Source organism: Stegostoma tigrinum, chromosome 8 (assembly GCF_030684315.1).
Source record: "Stegostoma tigrinum isolate sSteTig4 chromosome 8, sSteTig4.hap1, whole genome shotgun sequence".
NCBI lineage: Eukaryota > Metazoa > Chordata > Chondrichthyes > Orectolobiformes > Stegostomatidae > Stegostoma > Stegostoma tigrinum.
Genome location: NC_081361.1, coordinates 37,103,365 through 37,120,512, shown reverse-complemented (window position 1 = coordinate 37,120,512; position 17,148 = coordinate 37,103,365). Strand labels below are relative to the sequence as shown.

The 17,148-nt window shown below is 41.6% G+C and overlaps 1 protein-coding gene across 2 annotated transcripts in view; it reads left to right on the top strand.

Moving 5' to 3' along the window:
* Positions 1 to 350: 350 nt before the first annotated feature.
* The window catches only part of dennd1b (DENN/MADD domain containing 1B), a 298,030-nt gene continuing 281,232 nt past the window's right edge, over positions 351 to 17,148 (top strand). For both annotated transcript variants that reach the window (XM_048538856.2, XM_048538855.2), the window contains exons 1-2: positions 351 to 580; positions 10,846 to 10,910. In XM_048538856.2, coding sequence (XP_048394813.2) covers positions 564 to 580; positions 10,846 to 10,910 — 82 coding nt within the window. In that variant the 5' untranslated portion in view covers positions 351 to 563. The remainder of the gene's footprint in view (positions 581 to 10,845; positions 10,911 to 17,148) is intronic.

Here is a 17,148-nt window from a genome sequence, read left to right as displayed (position 1 = left end):
ATGTAGAAGACGAGCCACAGAGTTGAGCAACATTGGGATTTGAGGTTTAAGGTTAAATAAACAGAGTTGGGCCCGAAAAATAACGAAGAAGATAATTTCGAAAAAAAAGACAGCGATAATATAGGTACAGAACGCCCGTCTGGACGTTTTTATTTTGCTTGATTTGTTTTCTCCAGCTAATGTTGATGTTCATTTTCAGCGAGATTCAATCTACTCGTTACAAAACTAAGTCCATTCATTCCACCGTACATTTCATCCACTTGAGTGAGATCACTCTTGTGAGCTTCCTGTAGTTGGACTCAGTCAGGTGACGTTGTTAACCTTCTCTTGTCAGTGAGTGCTAACTTCCTAGTTTGTCTTGTGTGTGTGTGTGTTGGCGAGGTCCTGGTGGAGGAACAGCGGCTGCAGGGCAATGGTTCAGTGAGGAGCCGAAGCCGAATCAAGAGCCGCGCTGCTCTTTTAGCCACAGCGCAGTCTGTACGTCTGGGGCTGCCCTGGCGGCTGGGACACAGACAGACAGAGGAGACACCAAGGGGGGGGAGTCGCACCGAGATGCCGTAACCATGGACTGTAGACTGAAGTGAGTGACTGGGGAAGGTCGGGATCCTGGGCTGGGTACATTGAGAGCTGGAGACTTCCACAAGGGTGAAGCACCTGGTTGGGCTGGGGCTGGGGCTGGGGCTGGGGCACATTACAATCATTGGTAGGATTGGCTTTTGTTGCAGAGTAGAAGCGTTTGTGTTTCTGGTTTTGCTGATTTCTGGAGGCTTCAGGCCTGTACTCATTCTCTCTCTCTCTCTCTCTCTGCCAAATCAGATTGCTGACCGTGAAGGCGGAACATTTCACATTTAACCAGAATATACTGTACACTGCCGGGTTTGCAAAGCAAAAAGGGGGTTGCATTTCTCCTTGCAATTTTATCTTAAATGATGTGCACATTCTTACATTAGTTCTTTTCATTCATCAGTACGCTAAATGAAAACTAGAACGACTCAGGTTAGGAAAATGGCAAAATAATTAAGTCTCTCGTTTTTGCTTCAGAAAAATGCCATTCTCCATTGGCTATATCTGCAAAACAGACCTGCATGATTGGCGATAAACTGCAGTCTGAATGAGCAAATAAACTAAGGATAATCCAGTCTGTGACAGTTTAAATAACTTGGGTTTACAGAGTGGCCATAAAACCAGAAATGATTGAAAATTCCTTAACAGAAGTGTTTGGAATTTATTAATATGAGGACTTTCACCAGTCATATAAGTGATCTTGACATCTTTCCACCAGGATACCAGTATTTGGAAAACCACTTAGGAATGGCAGTACAGTGTGGGTACAAGAACTAGCAGAAGTGGTTCTCTTCCCATAACTCAGGCCAGGAGATAAGATTGGAGAACCAGCCATGAACACCTGCTGTCACACTTCATACAATAGACTTTTCGTACTCGCTGAATGAAACCTGAAATGCTGCTGTGGAAATTTTCTCCCTGAGCATTTCTAATGAAATGTGGAAAGAGGTCACTAGCTAATGCAGCTTTGAAGTTCTGGAGACCAAAATGAGTTGATACATTTTTGGTGCATTTCTGCTGAATCTGGTCTGAAATTGTTGTGGATTTTGAGGTTGTGTTGAAATGACAGTCGGTGTTGTTTCTTTGTGGTTTGCAAGAGGAGTAGGGTGTTGGTAGCTTCATTTCCTCATGCAGTGTGACTTTTTTCACTACCTTACCAGACATGATGATGCCTTCTGTGTAACGATGAAAGATCGAAAGGGGTTGAGAATCTTTCTGGCTGCTCCCATCCGTCTGTGGAAATTAGATCATGAACCGAATGTGATGGATGTTAGTCAGGGCCTTGTATTCAATTTTGCAGAGTTTGTGCCAAAATGTAATAGCCCAACATAAATTAATTTCAGCCAGAGGAAATTCATTCTGGTTTGAAGGATTTGCAAAGTAGATTAAATTAGCCTATTAAGCACACAAGCAAGTGCAGTGGGAAGATATTCCCAGGAAGATTGGAAGTGACTTGTCATAACTGTTAAAGTTTTTGAAACAATTTTGAACTGTTTCTAAGAATTTGAACCAACCCTCTCTTCCCCTCCCCCTGACTCATCCCCTCCCCCAACCCCACCTCCTGTTGGTTATTCACCATCTCTCCGAACCTTCCGCTGTCTGATGCTTAACATTCTGTACTTTATCCCTTTATGTCCCCACCTTAATGAATTTCGGCACAACTTGACGTTGACTCTTCATCCACTGTCTTCACCATTTCTTTGGACAGGAATCCTCTCCCCATTCCACAGACCCCCTTCGCCCAGTTACAACACTTTCCCTCCACTGGGACCCCTGTCTTCAGCCTTTTACCTGCAATCGATCTGTTCGTTGAGAACTGTTGACGTGAGATTGGTTACCTCAATTTTTCTGCCTCCCTCACCAAATCCAACCTACCTCCCTCCAAACTGACTGTACTCCATGCACTCAGATCTAACCCTGACTTTGTTATTAAGCCTGCCAATAGGGTGGTGCTGTTGTACTCTGGTGTACTGACTCCTACAATGCAGAGGCTGAGCACCAGCTCTGAGATAACTACTCACAACTTCCACTGGAACATGACCCTACCATGGCACATCAGGCCATTGTATCAGCTTTGGTAACTGACCTCATTTCATTTGGTGAGCTCCTCCACTGCCTTGAAGCTAATAGTCCCCTAGCGCCGCACAGCTCGCTTCTAACTCTTCCAAAAATCCACAAACAGGACTGTCTGGGCAGACCCATTGTTTCAGCCTGCTCCTGCCCCACCGAACTCATCTCTTCATGCCTCTTCAGCATCACCAGTCTTTTCTCTCCTGGCCCAATTCCTGCCCATGTACATCCATGATTCCTCTGACACTTTATGCCAGTTTTAGAATTTCCAGTTTGCAGGTTCCAGCTGCCTCCTGTTGACCATGGACGCACAATGCCTTTACATGTCCGTTTCCCACCAGGGGGGTCTCAAGGCTCTCCGCCTCTTCATGGAGCAAAGATCTGGACCCATCCATCCACTATCACCGTCCTCCGCTTGGCCCAACTTATCCTCTGGAAATGACCACAACAAACATGTTCTCATAGCAAGCATCTTTTGATCCTTTTACCCTTGTCCTTAACTACATCCCACCAGCATCCACATCCAGAAGATCATCAGTCGTCATTTCTACCACTTCCAGAAGGTACCACCACCAGACACATATTCTCCTCCCATCTCCTGTCCACCTTTCTCAGGGATCATTGTCTCTGGGATACTCTGGTCCACTCTTTCTTCATGCGCCCAACACTCCCCACAACCCCACAGCACCTTCCCCTGTAACCAGTGAAGGTGCAACACCTGTCCATTTACCTCCCCCCTCCCCTGCATCCAAGGGCTCAAACCTACCTTCCAGCTTCACTTGCACTTCATACAATCTTCTCTACTGCATTTGCTGCTTGCAATGTGGTCTCCTGTACATTGGGGAAACAAAGCTTTGACTGGGTGACAGCTTTGCAGAACATCTACGTTCTGCCTGCAAAAATGACTCTGAACTACCTGTTGCCCGCCACTTTAACACACCACCCTGTTCCCTAGCCAACATCTCTATGTCTGGCTTGCTACAGTACAACAACACCTCATTTTCCACTTGGGGACCCTGCAGCCTCGGGAATCGATATCGAGTTCAATAATTTCAGGGCCTAAACTCTCCCATATTCTAGCCCCGAACTCCACACACCAGGCCTCGTTATCAAGTAGCCTGCCAGTACACAGTACCTATTGCTAGCCACTAACAGTCTCCATTAACAACTATTCACCCCCTGCCGCACCCCCTCCACCACCCCCGCCCACCCCTGCAGCCTGATTGCTATCAAATCCTGTCAGTCCAACTGTTCTTCTGTGTTTGGGTTCAATCCCCCCATTGTTTACTGCTTAACCCCTGCCCTCATCCTCTCTTGTTCTCCCAGTTACCATTCGTTCTGAGGAAGTGTCACCAGACCCGAAACATTTTAACTCTGATTTCTCTTCACAGATGGTGCCAGACTCTCTGAGTTTTTCCAGAAAATTCTGTTTTTATTTCTGAGGATTTGAATTTGTCTTGCTGAGTCACGCCTGAGGATAGAGAGACTGTAGTAAAGTCACTGCACAAGCAAATCCTGGCATTATCGTACCATATTCCATCACACGACATGGTAGAATTTAAATCCGGTTAATAACGTTAAAGTAATGAGGGAAAATCGGGAATTGAAACCTAGTGTCTGTAAAAGTGACTATGAAATTATTGATTGTTGGTAAAACTCATCTAGTTTGGGAAATTTTTCAGGAAGAAATCTATAATTCTTACGTGGTCTGGCCTACAGGTGAGTCCAGACACACAACAATGTAGTTGACTCTTAATTGTCACCTGAAATGGCCCAGCAAGCCATTCAATGGTTCCAAACAAGGACACAAAAGTCAAAAAGCAGCAATCAGGCCCGATCACCTGTAGGTGGCTCTAGAAATGACTACAGCAAACATGTTCTCATCACAAGCATCTCTTGAGCATTTTACCAAAATTGGCAGAAATGTCCCAAAAACTAGTCAACTCAGAGGGTGACCTAGCTGTTCTCACACACCCATTCATTAGAGACAATGTCCTAGATATTGCCATCATGATCCCTGAGTATGTGTTGTCCTGTCAGCAGAACAGACCAACCAGAGCTGTCGGCACAGTGGTCTGCAGTTGAAAGGGACACAGCTTTTGAGTCCTGAACATCGATTCGAACCTGATAAAGCCTCATGGCAGTAGGTCAAATAAGGAGAAGAGAGCTTCCTGCAGTTTACAACCTCACTACACTCATTCATGCCTGTGACTCTGAGAGGCCTGACAGCACTGTTACTGACTCATCTGGCTGAGTCTTGAAGGACATTGCTGGAATATTGGGACTACAGCAGGTGGTGAAGGAATCAACTAAGGCGCAAATATCTGCTGGACCTGGTCATTGCCAATCCGTCAGTTGGAAATGCAACCATGCGAGTCTTGGGTGTCACAGATGATAGCATTGGTTGGAGTAACCACTTCATAGTCATTTCGAAAATGAAGCCCATCTTTACATTGAAGACCCGTCCATTGTGTTTGTGAATATCATTGTGCAAAATAAGATTAATTCAATGCATTGTCTACCATCTCAAAATTGGGCTTCCATGAGATGCTATGGGGCATTGGCAAATGGAATTGTATTCAACCACAAGTCTGTTACTTCGCAGCCTGACATATCCTGCATTCTGTCAAGCCAAGGCATCAATCCTGTTTCATTGAGGAGTGCAGGAGGGCATACCAGGAACGGCATAGACATACCTAAAAATACAGGGCCAATCTGGTGCATCTACAACAAGAGGACTACCTGCATACCAAACAGCAGAAGTAGCATGCAATGCTAAGTGATGCCATAACAAAAAGATCAGAATGAACCACTGCATCCTATCATATCCTGTCATGAATAACACTCGCATGTATTCCACAACATGGAACATTGCCCACATCTGTGCTATTTCCATACTATAGGGAGTCTATGATTCTATGAATGCCATGAAAGAAATTATTGTCAACACAAACAAGTGACATTAGTCTGCTCATCAATGCTCATTTTGGGTTCCCACGAGACCACTCAACTCCTGCTTTAAAACCTTGCTTAAAAAAATCAATGAAGGGGCTAAACTCCAGAGGGGAGGTGAAGGTGACTACCTTTCACATCATTTGACTGAGTGTGACACCAAACAGCCTTGACAGAATTTAACTTGATTGAATGAAAGGGAAAGTTCTCCACGGTTTTGAGTCATACCTAGCACAAAGGATGATGGTTTTGGCCTTTGGACTGGACTCCAGGATATCTCTGCAGGAGCTTCTCAGGATGATGTCCAAGGTCCCACCATTTGCAGCTGCTTCATCAATGACCTTTTCTCTAATACACTGTTGGAAAGAGTGATGTGCAATCATCAGCGAACTATATTTGGTTTAGAATCGAAGATGTTGTGACTTAAAGTGGTCTGTGACTGAAACTGATTTAGAAGCTCCTTCAACAGCCTCTTCCAAATCCACAACCTCTGTCACCTGGATGGACAAGGGCAGCAGATGCACGGGAACATCTGCAAATAATCCTCAAAGTTGCACGCCAACCCTTTAATTTTAGTTACATGTGAGAGGTTGGCATTGCTAGTTGTCTGATTGGCATTTACTTGCCTGTCCCTAGTTGCCCTTCAGAAGGTGGTGGTGGAATGCCTTCTTGACATGCTGCAATCCACACGCACTAGGTTGACCCACAATGCCATTAGGGAGGGAATTCAAGTACTTTGCCCCAGTGACAGTGAAAGAACAGAAGATATTTCCAGATCAGGATGGTGAATGGCTTGGAGCACAACCCACAGGTGGTGGTACCTGTTGCCCTTGTCCTTCTAGATGGAAGTGGTTGTGGGTTTGGAAGATGCTGTCTGAGTATCTTTGGTGAATTTCTGCTGTGCATCTCATAGATAATACACACTGCTGCTACTGAGCATCAGTGGTAGAGGGAGTGAATGTTTTTGGATGTCATGCAAACAATTGGGTTACGTTGTCCTGGATGGTGTGAAGCTACTTGAGTGTTGTTGGAGCTGCACCCGTCCAAGCAATCAGAGAGTGTTCCGTCACACTCCTGACTTGTGCTTTGTAGATGATGGACAGACTTTGGGGAGTCAGGAGATGAGTTACTCGCCGCAGCATTCCAAGTCTCTGACCTGCTCTTGTAGCCACTATGTTGACATGGTGAGTTCGTTTGAGTTTCTTGTCAATGGTAACCCCACGGATGTTGATTGTGGGAGATTCAGTCATGGTAATATCATTGAATTTCAAGGGATGGTGGTTAGATCATTTCTTATTGGGCACGGTCATTACCGGGCATTTATGTGGTATGAATGTTACTTACCAGTTATCAGCCCAAGCCTGAACCTCACCCAGCCCTTGTAGCATGTGAACCTGGACTTCTTCCATTTGAGGAGGCATGAATGGTAATGAACATTTTGTAATCATTAGCCTATTTCTGACTTTTATGATAGAACCCTAACCTGACTTGGAGTTTTTTCACTTTTACTTTCTCATTCTCCATGTAACTCCCTTCCTAACAGTGCTTCTGCCTGTCCCTACACCACATGAGCAGGAGATGTTCAGGAGGACCTCTCCCACCATCACCTTGTGAGGGGCAAATACGAACGTTTAACAACGCAAAACCTCAAACTCGTGCAAGATATAAAAGGAAACCCACCATCCAATCCCCGACCCCGATCTTTGACTGCACTATTTTGAATGATGCCTTTATTCACTGCTCATAGAGGTGCAGTTAGCTGTTCACATTTTTTTTTGCTGCTGCATTGTGGGAAATCTCAGAATGAGGTGAAAAGGCAAAAAACACACCTAAAAAAATTGATGCACACAATGCATGTTTCTATTTTTGAGAATTACTTTTTACATGGAGTAAGGAGGCTCACATTTTCCCACATCTTTGCCTTTAATCAAAATTATTTTGTTGCGCCTTTTTCTTTTGTCAGAAGAAAGCTGACTTCCTGCTGATGATTGCTGTTGGAGAACAAGTGTGAAGCATTTATGTTACTCATGCTCATCATTGCTTTTTGAAGTTGACTGTGTAGAAGTGAATAGCCTATTCAATAGATCAAGTCAAGCATAACTTAGCTTGGTGAAACTGACCTGGAGTGTTAATGGAAAATTGTTGGTTTATACTGTTGATTTATGACAGGAACTAAACTTTTAAAGATATTTAGCTTGCTTTCATTTTAGGAATTTTCAATGTACATTTGGGACAAGAAAATTACCAGGGAAAGAGTAGGGTTCAGTAGGGACCAAAGTACATCTGTGTGTGGAGCCAGAAGACTTGCCTTGCAATGTGATTGAGGTGCACAGACCTCTGAGGGGTAGAGAATGGTAGATGTGGAGAAACCTTACTGACTTATCTATGAAGGAGAAACAAGCAGGAACAGCTTTAAGGTAAAGCGCAGGAGAGTTTGAGGAGATTTAAGAAAAATCTTTTTTACACAGTGATGAGTATCTGAACTCACCGCCTAGAAGGGTGGTAGATATAGGAGTCCTCAACAGTTTAAAAACTATTTAGATGAGCACTCGATGCCAATACAGACATGTGTACAGGTCAGGTGATGGAAAATGGGATGAGAATGAATAGATAGCTGAGTTGATGATCATGGGCCAAAGTGCCCTTTTCCGTGATGTGTAAACAATGATACTAAGCATTGACACTTAGTGAAGAAAATGCTGAGATTCAGAATGTTTAGGGCATTTTTGAAGGATCCCTGATTGGGGTCACAGAACAAATATTGTTTATCTCCTAGAAAGGAGTATAAGATAGTTTAAGTAAAGCTGAGTCATGTTCCTGTAAATATTTAGATTGTATAATTTCCAGACAAATTGGGGTTAGATTAGAAATCAGATTATTAGAAGTGCAAGAAAGACTAACCTGAAAGTTCAAAGAGTACTCATGTAAGAAAAGTTTACAGCTCGTAGGGCAGAACTCTGGAGATGTAGTTAAACTTAAAAATTTAATATTGCATTTTATTTTCTTTCAATTTGAAATGCTTTAAAGTGGGAAGTTGATGAGGTTTTGTTCAGGTGTACACTTTTTAAGATCTTAGAAAATATGTTTCATACTTAAGGAGCTGAGTTTGTTTTTTTTGTCTCTTTTTGCAATAAACTTATGTTTTATTATTAAATACAACCTGCAGTCTTGTCTGCCTTTGTTTCAGTGAGTATCCACCATGTTGATCAACACCAAAAATGTATGTAATCAAGCAAATTGGATATCATTCTGGGATCTGACTTCAGCAGTGGTAACATTAACTGGGATCATAACAACTTGGTTCTGATGTCCCGCATCTCCTGAACTTGAGAAGCCCTCAAAGAAATGTAGTTGGGGATGCATTTTTTTTAGTCTTCATTTGACAGCCATGTTGAAAATTATTAAATAATAACAATTTTAAGAGACTGCCTGTCTCACGACATGTGTTTTGTTCTAGATTATGATCTGTGCCTCGACTGGAGTGAATGTTAAATTGTATCCTAAAGCCATTGAAGGCAGATTATGATTGTTTGATGTTCTCAACTAGATTCAAGAAACCGAAGTGTTGATTCTGAGTGTTGAATCTAACTCTGAATTTCAAAATCTCCATCTGGGTTGTGTCCAGTAATTTTTGGTCATGGGAGAGTTAGTTCTCGTTCCTGATGAAATAGACTTAAAGTTTTGTTATCTGTAAGTTTTCAATGCAGTTACATTGTTTTAAATTTTAGATGCTTGTAATTAAAGGGTAGACGTGGAAAATGCATTCCACTGAGTTAACTTAAATTGCTAAATGTTGCGGGAAGTGTGCTTTGTTCCTCGTTAACAACATGCTGGTTTAGAGATATCCTGGGAGCAGCTGTTTGTTTTAGTGCAAAAGTCTTCCTGCTGTGATAGTTTGTAGCATTCTGCTATAATTACTTGAGTAGGGTGGTCAAGTTGAGCAAGTATATGTACACTTCGTATGACACAGGAATAGCAGCTTTCAGGCTGTATCTTTAACTCGTGGTCTTGTAACACAAGAAGTGAGATGTACCAAAATGTGCAGATTATCTCCATGAAGAGTTGTAAACAGTAGGTGGGCGGAGAAGGCTAAAAGTGTATTCTCTAATTGGCAGGATGTGACAAGTAGTGTTCTGCAGAAAGCTGTGTTATGAACTTCAATTTTCACATATTTACCGATAACTCAAATATGGAATAGCGTTGTATATAGAATTGCAGATGGGAGCACTAAGTTGCAATGGAACCTTGATATTTTAAATGAGTGGGCAAAATTGATTCAACTGGTGTTCAGTAAGGATACACGACATGCAGTCAGGAGTATTTTCTGAAGAGTGAAAAACTGCAGAAGCTATTAGATTTGGGTGGCCTTGTGTACAATTCATGTAAGCCTGTGGGAAAAGTTTTTAGAAAAAATCTAAAAGGCTAACTGAATGTCGGCAGTTTTGCGGAGGATTTTGCAGGATGAAGAGGAATTGATGCTTCAATTTTATGTTGCCTCAGTCACATCTCCTCATAGGAATCTAGTGAATGCAGCACAGATCTGCCAGAGTACAAACAACTTTACAGGGTCACACTTCTGTAGGTAGGTTGCATAAACATGGCATATCTTTCATGGACCTAGAAGACTGACTACTTCAAATGATAAATAGATTTGACAGGATGGATTGAAAACAATCTACTTTCACTTTTGGGTAAAATCCAGAACAAGAGGGGATAATGTTTAACTGGAACCAAGAGTGAAATATGGAAGGCCTTCTTCAAAGAAAAAGTTCCAGATGTTAAACTACCATCTCTCACTAAAAGGTAGTGAACGCTGAGTCAAGACTGAGATTGAAAATGTTTTACTTTAGTAAAGAACTGAAGAAAATGGGCTAAAACAAACAAGTGGAGCTGAGGTGCAGATCATGAGAATGACAGAATTGGGTGAGGGTGTCTAATTGGCTTTCTCTTGTTCCTGTGTTGAAATACAGTTGAACACACTTGTTTATAAATCTGTAATATCAATGACATATGTCAACTGTGCAATTCTAAATGTGTTTAAACCTTTTTGTAAGATGGTATTTTGGTTGTGAAAAATGAATTTGGGAATGGGTGTTGGATAGTTTTGAAAAGTTTTCTGTTTCCTTGAAAGAGATTTTATTGTTTGATTTTAATTTCCACATTTATTACAGATTTAAGTATTTATGTCAATAGTTTAAGGTACTGATGGAACGTACTATAACAGAGGTTTCAACTATTTCCTTCATTTTCTTTTAACAGAGAGAGCCCAGAAAGAACTTTTGATCTGGTATTCAAAGTGACTTGCCCGGCTTCTGACAATGAAGGTATCTTGCATTTTAACTCCTATCACGGTTTTGAAATTTTGTGTCCAAGCGATTGAAGAATTGCCAAAAAATTGTTATTTTGTCTGCTATTCACGCAACTGTCTTTGATTTTGTTATGGCTCCATTTCATTTCATTGACATAGTTAGCTTCTTATAGGATTAAGATGCCACATCCTTATGCAATGTGTTCATTGTGAAAATTCTTTCAGGTGAGAACTTTAGAGTGGTTTCCTGTTCAGATTTAAAGTTGCAACTTAGGTCATTAAGTGTGGACAAAATTGAACTCACCCTCTAATCTCATTTCTCAGGTTGAATATCTTGACAATATTAGTTGAAAATTTACGGATAAAATATTTATTTATTAGAAGTGTAGCCTTTTGATGCTAGCTTTTTTTCCCCCAGGATTATCTTGAAGCAGATTGGATGTGTTGCCAGAGATATTCAATAGCTGGTCTAATTTGAGTCACAGATTCTGGCCTCTCAGCCTTTGTAATTTGAGGAGGGATGGCATTTATTGAAAGATGAGAACATTGCACCAGTAAGAAAGGATGTTAGTGCAATTAATCTAGATGTGCCATCAGTTTGAGCAGAGCTGAGAAACAACATGGGAGTTATCTTTAGACCACCAAACAGCAGTGAGGTAGTGGATGTCATTAAACAGGAAACTAGAGATGCATGCAACAAGGGTGCCACAGTAACCATGAGTGATTTTAACCTATGTATAGACAGGGTAAATTACATTAGCAGTAATAATGTAGTGAGTGAATTCCTGGACTGTGGACAAGATGGATTTTTAAACTAGCATGTTGAAGAACTAACTTTAGGGCAGGCTATCCTATATTCGGTTTGTGGAATAAGAAGGACATAGTTAATTCTTTTTTTGGGACAGTTTGTGCAGGAAAAAAAGAATTGAGCTGAATGTCGGCTGTGATAGACCATGTGACTTCATTAAATGGCATGACAGACAATGCTTATTATTTAAGTAACACAAGATTGCATTGTAGCAGTTACAATTCCTTTCAGATAAAATAACAGGAAAAGTGGCTCAATTGTGGTTAGCTAAAGGGATAACATTCAATCCAGAATAAAGTCACACACACTTGCTCAAAACTGTAGAAAACATGACAACTGGGAGCCGTTTGAATTAAGCAAAGGAGGACCAAGAGATTTATTTAAGAGGAGAAAAATAAAGATGAGTGTTACCTTGCTGGGAACATCAAAGCAGACTGAACAAGCTTCTGTGAGCATCACAAAGAAAAAGATTAGTACTAATGTACGTCAGCGTCTTAGAGTCTAAAACAGAAAAATTGGTAATGGAGAACAAGTTTTATTCTGCCTGCACAGAATACATGCACAACTTCTTTTGGGAAGGAGGAACTGGGGGGGGGGAAAGAAAAGGTAGAAATAGTTTTAAAAAGTGCTGGCGAAGTTAATGGGACACAATGCTGATAAATTTCCAGGGCCTGATCATCTACATCCAAAAACAAAGATGGCCATGGGAAAAGTGGATATGTTGGTTTTCATCTACCAAAAATGTGGTCAACTCTGAAACAGTCCCAGAAGACTGAAGGGTGGAAATTTTTAATTCCACTGTTTCAAACAAAAATAGAGAATGGGAGAAAACTGAAAATTACAGACCAATTATTCTAACATCAGTAGTAAGGAAAATTCTGGAGTCGATTATTATATGTAGATAACACGTGATAGAATGTATTATAAAGGATGTGATGAGATAAAATTTAAATGACAGTGATGTAACAAACGTCAGCATAGATTTCTGAAAGGGACATCATGGTTGAAAAACGTACTGGAGTTTTGCTTTGAGGGTGTAACAAGCAGAACAAATCAGGGTGAATCAGTGAGTATGGTGCATTTGGATTTACAGAAAGTTTTTGATAAAGTCCCATTTAAGAAGAGGTTATTTGCAAACTCAGAGTGCAAGAGATTGGTTCTGGCATAGATAAAGAAATAGTTTGAAGACAGGAAACAGTGTGTTAATAAATGAAAAGGAAAACAGTGACAAGTGCGTTACGGCAGGGTTGTTTACTGTTTGGATTCCAGCTATTCTGAACATATATCAATAATTTGGTTGAGGGAATTGAGTGTGACATTTCTAACTTTGTTGATAACTTGAAACTAGGTGGGAGTGTAAGCAGTAAGGAGGATCCGCTGAGGTATCAGGGTGATCTAAACAAGTTGAGTCAGTAAGCATTTGCCCGGCAGATACAGTATGATGTGTGTAAGGGAACTTGTCCAAATTGGTATCAAAAACAGAGTTATTTTAAATGGTGATAATACAGTGTGGAGCTGGAGGAACTCAGCAGGACAGGTAGCATCAGAGAAACAGGGAAGCTGATGTTTCAGGTTAGGACCCTTCTTCTGTGTTCCTCCAGCTCCACACTGTGTTATCTCTGACTCTCGGATGCTGCTTGGTCTGCTGTGTTCCTCCAGCTCCACACTGTGCTATCTCTGACTCGAGCATCTGCAGTTCTTGCTATTCAGTTATTTAAATGGTGATAGATGGAGGATGGTTGATGCTTTTAGTAAAGAGGAGACCTAGCTGTCTTTGTATAGCAGGCATTGAAAGTGAGTATGCAGGTGCAGCAAGCAATTAGGTGGGCACATGTTGCGTTGACCTTTGCACAGAGCAAGAATGTCTGATTGCTGCTATACAGAGTCCACACCCGGAGTAATTTTGTGCAGTTGTACAAACCCTCTGTACAATTTTGGTCCTGTTAACTAAGAAAACATGTACTTGTCATAGAGTGTAGCAAAGATTCATTAGACTGATTGCTGACTGAGGAAAGACTGCTTTGATGAACGCTGTATTCACCAGAATTTTGAAGGATGAGAGGGAATCTTGAACAGGAGAAAATTCTGACAGGGCGCAACAGACTGGAAACGGGTTTGATGTTTTCCCCTCGCTGGGATGATCTGGAACAAGGCGTCACAGTCCCTGGATATGTGGTAGGCCATTTCAGATTGAGATGAGGAGAAATTTCTTCAGAGTGGTGAGCCCGTGGGATTCTGTACCATAGAAAGCTGTGGAGGCAAAGCCACTGAATGCAGTTAAGAAAGAAATACATAGCTTTCTAGGAGCTAAAAGAAGTGTCAAGGGATAATGGGAGAGAATGAAATTAAGGCATTGAGACCGAGTATTGGCTGTGGTCGTGTTGAATGGCAGAGTGTGCTTGTTGGACTTCGTGGTTTACTGCTGTTTTTTTTCCCCTAGTTTCTCAGGAAGAGCTTGCACTGCTTTGGGAACCAGTACTACCAGGGTGTGAATGGGTGTCTAAAGTGGTGATGTACAAAGACCGTCAATATGATGCCCTTTTCAGGGAACATTTGAAGAGTTATAAGGTATAATGACAAGTTTAAGGGGTAAATAGGTAGATGAAGGACAGCAAATCATAAAAATAAAAACAGAAAGAAGAGGATGAAGCAGTAACTAAAAGCAGTCCGCAAGACTGTGTCTTTGGACCATTTCCATCACGTACGTGCATCAATGATGTCAAATTGGAAGAGAGGGTGACCAAAGTAGCATATTAAATTGAGCATAGAGTTTTGTCTGTCGGTCTGCAGCGTCTTAGAAACCACGACTTCATTTGGCCAGTGCAGTGGAATGAAAAAGAGCAGTGAACGAGACTATCCCTGGAGTTGCGCGAGAAATGGCAACAAAAAAAGCTGATTGGTGAGGCTATGACGCAGCACGTATATGCTGGCAAACAGAAGTGGCATGTTGTCACCAGAGCTAGGAGACAATGAGTGAACAGATCCGATCAGGTTGAGCAGTTCTGCCACGTGCAGTGGTGAATAGTGGTGGGAAAATTTAGCAACCGATTAGAGCAGGAGGCTCCACAATTATCCTCCTCCTCAATAGTGGCAGATTTCAACATACGAACGTTCAGTCTGAAGCATTTGCAAATATCACCAGCTATAAGTAATAAGTGGATGACCAATCCTGGCCTCCTCCTGAGGTCCCCAGCTTCAGAGATGCTATTCGTCAGTGAATATGACTGAATCCACATGAAACAGGTAAAAGCACTGGCATGGGTCCCTACAACATCTAACTCTATTCACATAGAAACTTTGAACATAGTAGCATTAAGCCCTTTGAATGTGCTGTGCCATTCAGTGCGTTCATGACTGATGATTCAACTTAGTACCATATTCCAGCTTTCTTCATGTACCTTTAGAACCCTTTAGCCCTAAGAACTATATTTAGCTCTTAAAAATATTCAATGTTTTGTTCTCAACTGCTTTCTGTGGCAGAGCATTACTGAAAATTCCTGGCCTAGAACTCGTTGCAACTTTAGTCAAGCTTTTGCAATAGAGCTATACCACAGGCATCTCCCTGACATTGTTAAGAATTGCTCAGTTACTGCCCTACCTGCCAATGATTGCAGTCATTCTGGGCCAAAGGAAATTAGTCTTGGACAGGCATAACCAATCATCTCAGCCCAAGGATTGATGCTGCAGTTGCATGACTGATCTTCAATTATCTTGCCTGCACAATGAAATCAAAAGTGGGATGTTCACAATTGATTGCAGAGCGTTCAGTACCATTTGCAGTTCTTCAGTTACAGTGGAAGCCTATGTGTGCCTGCAGCAAAAAATAGCCAATGTTTAGGATTGGACGGACAAATGACGAGTTCATATTTGTGCGACACTGTTGTCGGGCTGGGGTTACCATTGATCAAAAACTGAATTGGAGCAGCCTGTTCCAGACTACATAAATACTTTGGTTACAAGAGAAGAACAGAGGCTTGGAATTCCAGGATGAGAAACTCACCTTTTGACTTGATGAAGTCTGACCAACACTTAGAAGGCACAGGTCACTGCCTTGCTCTGCACTTGCCTTGATGAGTGCAACTCCAACAACAAGAAACCTGATATCATCCAGAATACAGTCACTGCTTGATTGGCACTGCATCCAGCACCTTAAACATTCATTATCTCCACCATTGGCACACAGTGGCAGCATTGTGAACATGCACTGCAGCTGTTAGATCATTGAAATAAAGGCTACTCTGGATGATATGTTTGAGATCTTGAAAGTTGTGAACATGAATGATACAAAGTATGAGAATAACTTGCGTATAGAGGATGAATATTAACTTTGTTTGCATGTTGTACTTTGTCTAATTTTATGTAAACGCATTTCTATTTTGGTGCATATTTACCAGGGTTAAAAATGCGAACTACCAACTAAAGGGAAACGTTTCTTTAGTAAAATAGCAAGTGGAAGGAATCATGAGGGTATGCATTTTCTGTTCCTAAAGACTTAAAATGAGTCAAGTACAGTGTGGAAGTGAGAAATCTTGGGTGAATGATTCTGTCTGTTTTCCAGTTCCCTTAAAAGTTTCATTGGATTTGCTTTGTTTTAACTGAGTTTTCTGGTCTGTATGACTGATGCGTTTGTCTCTGAAAATGAACTTGCTTTGCTGTGTTGTTGTTATAGTCTAGATAAGAAACACAATGTGCAATAGCTGAAATTAAAAGCTTAACTTTTTTTGTTTCGTTGGCAGAAACTGGGTGTACTCTGGCAGAGTAAAGGAAACGATTAGAATGAGTTGACTGAAGTAGGCTCTTTCTCAGTGTTACTGTGTGATGTGGTTGACTACATTGTAGTTTGTGTGCTGCATCCAGATAACCTGCTCTGGTCTGGCTGGAATGAAGAATGTATTTAATCACGCCTCTCTCCAAACGCACCCCTCCTCCCATGATTTCCAAACACATTTCCCCTTTCATTTGGATTTGAACACTTTAAATTTTAAATCCTGATTAAACTCTAACCGTGGACACTTGTGTTTAATCTGTTCCCACAACATGAAGCACCTTGATGACCCGGGTTCAAGGTATGTGTGGTGATGCTGCAACTCATTTAGTCGGCTTGGGCTTCTCTGAAGTAACATCCTTGTTGGCCCAAAGTGACCATTTCCAAACTAACTTTGTCCTGTTACCAGTACATTGACCTGCTTAAATTTGTTTTCTGGAGTAACCTCAAGAGTAAAGAGGTGAAATTAAATAATCAAGGTTTAGAGCTGGATGAACACAGCAGGACAAGCAGCATCAGAGGAGCAGGGAAGCTGACGTTTCGGGCCTAGACCCTTCTTCAGAAAAAGGTTCTCGGCCCGAAACGCCTGCTTTCCTGATCCTCTGATGCTCCTTGGCCTGCTGTGTTCATCCAGCTCGAGACCTTGTTATCTCTATGCTAGATCTAGTCCTGTGTAACGAG